General features: G+C 37.2%; 1 protein-coding gene across 1 annotated transcript; it reads right to left on the bottom strand.

Annotated features, from left to right (window-relative positions):
- Window positions 1–3526: 3526 nt before the first annotated feature.
- On the bottom strand, window positions 3527–4739 carry LOC123765000 (RNA-binding protein 48). The gene has a single exon (XM_045753311.2). It carries the CDS (start codon window positions 4597–4599, stop codon window positions 3742–3744), a length of 858 nt encoding a protein of 285 aa, XP_045609267.1. The 5' UTR covers window positions 4600–4739; the 3' UTR covers window positions 3527–3741.
- Window positions 4740–4849: the final 110 nt, after the last annotated feature.

Here is a 4849-nt window from a genome sequence, read left to right as displayed (position 1 = left end):
ATTAATATTGAATTAGCCAATATTTTGCCGAGGTAATATTTGTATTTAGTTCATTTGTTTATATTGTATGTACTGTACAGAAATATATTATTGTATAAAAATTCGTATATATACATTATATATGCATTTTATGACTAATTTTCACACATTCCTAATTAATTTTGTGTAGAGATATAGTATTACAATAGTCTCAGCAATGTTCAAGACATGACATTATCATATTTTTATGAGGCACTTATAATTTCTTCCATTTATGTGTATATATATATATATATATATATATATATAATATATATAATATGTAGTTAGATATATAGTTATATCTAAGGGTATTTTGGAGAGATTACAACCTATAATTTTATGGCAGTCTTTTACGATTAATGGACAAAGTATATTACTCAGTAAGCAGAGGACCTAATGCAGAGCTTTTGAGTAATATGCAGCCATTATCAAGTAAGATATAAATACTGCCAGGTTATTTGCCTATAAAATAAAATTGTCTAAACATTTTCCCGTGGTTTATACTTCCCAAGTTAGATCTAAATTTATTAGTTGTAATCTGGCTTGTATGCAGAATGCTGCTATGATTTAATAAATGCTAATACAGTATATAATTTTATCTATGGCTGGAGTGGATTTAAATTAACATTTAATTCATTACATATGTTTTGATCACACTATGGAAGAGGATAATTAACAACCCATCTGCAGCATCCCACATTTCTGCACATGGCATTTGCTTTAAAAAAAAATATATATTCATTACTAATAAATTACAGGTGTATAAACAGAAGTATAAATACAATATGTAAAATCCCACAGGTGTATAAATACAATATGTAAAAAAGTATTTTGCAAGTACCTGTACATTTGCAGTGAAGGTCCATTTCCTTTATCACCCTCAAATAATCAACAGACATATTATACTATTATATGAATGTGCATACAGTGTTGAGCACTATTAGCAGCAAACTTTAAGATATTATGTTTGCTATCATCTATGAGGGCCAGTGCTGGCATCAGTTCTACATTTGTTTGCTATATTACAACCCATTGGTGCTTCATCACTGATTGCCTCTTTTTACATCAATTAATTAGCAGTCTCCGTGGTGTAACAGCAGTCTCCGTGGTGTAGTGGTAAGACACTCGCCTGGCGTTCCGCGAGCGCTATGTCATGGGTTCGTATCCTGGCCGGGGAGGATTTACTGGGCGCAATTCCTTAACTGTAGCCTCTGTTTAACGCAACAGTAAAATGTGTACTTGGATGAAAAAACGATTCTTCGCGGCAGGGGATCGTATTCCAGGGACCATAGGATTAAGGACTTGCCCGAAACGCTACGCGTACTAGTGGCTGTACAAGAATGTAACAACTCTTGTATATATCTCAAATTACCCCTTCTCTTATTATCTTCTGCAAACAAATATTGCTGCTTGAAATTAATCGTACTGCAACTTAATCCAATTAAAAAATATATGAAAATAGGCCAGACAATCACCTTTCACAAACAAACATTTGGAAGAGCAAAACTAAATTTGGTTTAGTATTTAGGCCTCTATGTACAAAAAATATAATTGAGTGTCACATTAAGTACAGTATACCTAAACATTAATTTCAAATTTCCTAAATTATTTTATTTTCTTTGCAAGAAACACTTGAATGGTTTCATCCCTCTATATCTACAGTATCTAATAAATCAATCAATCCAACCTGTCCTCCTACAAATTACGTCGCTTTTCGCTCGTACTGTATGCGTTACAGCCAGAAAAGGCCATAATTTTGAAAATAAATTTTAAAATTTGTTTCCAAAACAGCAAGTTAAGGGTCCTCTTGTAGGTTAAGTTAAAAGGGCAGGAAGTTCTAAAGTTTCAAAACGTCATGAAAGCCGTTAATTGAAAGTTTCCTGTTAACCTAACACCCTAAGCCAGAGGGCCGAGAACAAAAAATGGGACAGTACATTTTTCATGAACATTTTATATTTTAATTACTTTTTTTTTTTTTTTTTTTAAGCTTGAGTGCGCATACGAGTGAAAAGTGATGTAATTTGTAAGAGGACGGGTTGATCAATCACACTCGCATGTACCCCTCCTTGGTGTGATGAGTTACTTGTGTGTCATTTCCAGGCGAATAGATGTGACTGTCTGCCCCTCAGTTGCTGTAGCAATCGGCAACTAAGTGCACCCATAACCAGAGAATTCCCATTTTAGTCATCGGAATATCATCTGGAACCATCCACAGAAAACCTTTATGTTACTGGTAACAAACTGCATACTCTTGAGAGTAGTGTGTCCTTTTGGCGTTCCTCCTACCACTGTAACCGACGGTGGGAAACGGCTCTGGCAAGGTTGCGTATTGGCCACACACGCTTAACTCATGGACACTTAATGGAGCACCACCCTGCTCCTCATTGTCCAAACTGCATTCTTTTAATCGTGCATATCCTTGTTGAATGTCCTGACTTCCAGGACGAGCGTGTCTCTTGCTTTCTGACCGTCCCTCACGGTCACTTTTCCCTCGATAGAAATCTTGGTGAATCAAATACTTTTGATATTCACCTTGTGTGTTCGTTCTCATATTGGCATCCTTAGTGACATTTAGCGCTGTCTGATTATTCTTCACATTTGACGGTGCTACATAGCCTTCCCAGCTTGGTGCCTTTTTTTTGATAATTACTTACTTCCACCGTGTTATTCAGATTACTGAATACAAACAGTAGTTGCTCTCACTGAGGGATCCCCTAGGCCAACTACTGATCTATCTCAGGATGTAACTCGCAACAATTACTTGCCTTTTTTACACCTATCAAGAGTTATCAGGTGAAAGAAAAAGTGCATAGCCTTCTGTCCTATCATGAGAATTAAACCTGGAACCTTTGGTTGAGAGCCGAAGATGTTGACCACTAAGCTACAGGACCCAATTCTTTTGATGTAGATCATCTTTTTGCCCTCGTACAATACACTGGCATCCTGAAGGGTACCTTGGAGCTTGTAAATATTCTGTGACATTGCTATATAATATTTTGGGGTTGGTGCCACCTTTTGATAATTACTAGTGCAGTACGTGTACTGTGCTTGTGATGTTACAAAGGTCCTGTGGTGCAGTGGTAAGCAATGGCAGGTTGCAGCTAAAAAGTCCCAGGTTCAATTACTGCAAGACAGTATGCTTGGGCAACATTAACTTGCAGCTGATACACCTGTTTACCTAGCACTAAAAAGGTACCCAAGAGCTTAGCCACTGTTGAGTTGCAATAAACTTAACGGGCTTCTTGTCCCCGACTACCACATTATGAAGCCAAAATGTAGCACCCACTGATTATATTAATGACACCTTCAATCCCTACATTCCCTTAATTTTTTCATAATGTATGATTAAAAATACCAAATTTGTATGTGGTTGAAAGTGACAATGAGAGGGTGATCTCTATCCAAGTAAATTCAATTTAATCACAACATAAGCTGAAATCTTTATTTGTCACATTTCTAGTATTAATGCTAGTAATGAATTCAAGAAAGCATAATATATGTATCATATTTTTATAAATATTTATTTCATAACATTTTGATGCAACTTTTCCTAAATGTTCATACAAACTCTGAACACTAGGTTCTAAATAATTTCATAACTGTTGTACAAAAATAAGATATGCTAAAGACAGCTGCAACAAGTGAGGAATTGACAAGTACTCAGGCAAGACCTGAATAGTAATCTCTTGCCTCTAATTACAGAATATGATCTCAATTACATTATTTACCATTTGATTTATATGCTAGAATATTCTTGTTACCAAAAACTTTTATTTTTTTGGTGTTAGGTACTGTAGGGCTTGGAAAATTCATTTGCCTTTTAACTGTTCGGGGAATTAAAGTAATAGGTGGCTGCTGTAGGGAGGCACAAGATTCTGAAGGACATGATGTATTGAAGTTGGCACCGACACTAGCTTGGCTTGTTGTTCTACCTTCATCTGATGGTCCACCCATTATTGGTGAATTATTTACAAAGTCCTGGTTTATGTTCCTTAATTCTGGTTTTAAATGAACAAGATACCGTCCAGCTGCTCCACTCAACACTTGGCTGTTCCTCCTCTTTGACGGATTTACCAGAGACGGGTCTTGTTTATACCTAGTAAGAGCTGCAACAGTCTTCCTTCTGTCTGCGAGCTTCTCTCTCGTCTCCTCTAGGGTCTCCAGCTCAGGCGCATAACACACGTGTAACACCCCGCCGTAATACGACTTCCCATCCAACTGAATCTTGGCAAACCTGGCACTCTTAATATTACGATATTTCAGCAAATAAACCTCCGTGTACTCCTCACAAGGATAATCGGGCAATATGTCTAACACTTGGACGTCTCCGTATCTCAGACACAGCGACTCAAGTTCACTGCCAATCTTGATGGCCGGAACACCGTTGACGATGAGGTATTTGGACTCGTCGTTGACAGTGTAGACCTTGACGGCTGTCAGCTTCCTGCCCTGCCTGTACTTGGCTCTGGTCTGGCACAGCTCGAGCTGCTCGTGGTGCTCCACCTTCTTAACGCTAATGCCGCTGCTCATTTCTTGTAAAGTTTCTGCTACACAATCACTTGTTTCTCTACAAAACATTTGTTGATAACTATTTCTTATCTCTTTTGTTTACACCGTGTGTTATTTTCACCCGGCTTGCAAGGCTCACTTAGTTTACCTGTTTTAATAATATAAGTTTGTATATCTCGCTATATCTTATGTAAGTGAAATTGAAGGTGATATGGTCGAATTCGTCTCATAAGTGGAAATTAGTATCAATTCAATGTACTTGTTGATATCATCTGGTGAAAATAAGGTGAGAGGGTTTGTTTACGGTGGAAGAGCGAGT

This window comes from Procambarus clarkii, chromosome 29 (genome assembly GCF_040958095.1).
Source record: "Procambarus clarkii isolate CNS0578487 chromosome 29, FALCON_Pclarkii_2.0, whole genome shotgun sequence".
Lineage (NCBI taxonomy): Eukaryota > Metazoa > Arthropoda > Malacostraca > Decapoda > Cambaridae > Procambarus > Procambarus clarkii.
The sequence above is the reverse complement of the archived record's forward strand: the minus strand, read 5'-3'. Positions and strand labels throughout refer to the sequence as shown.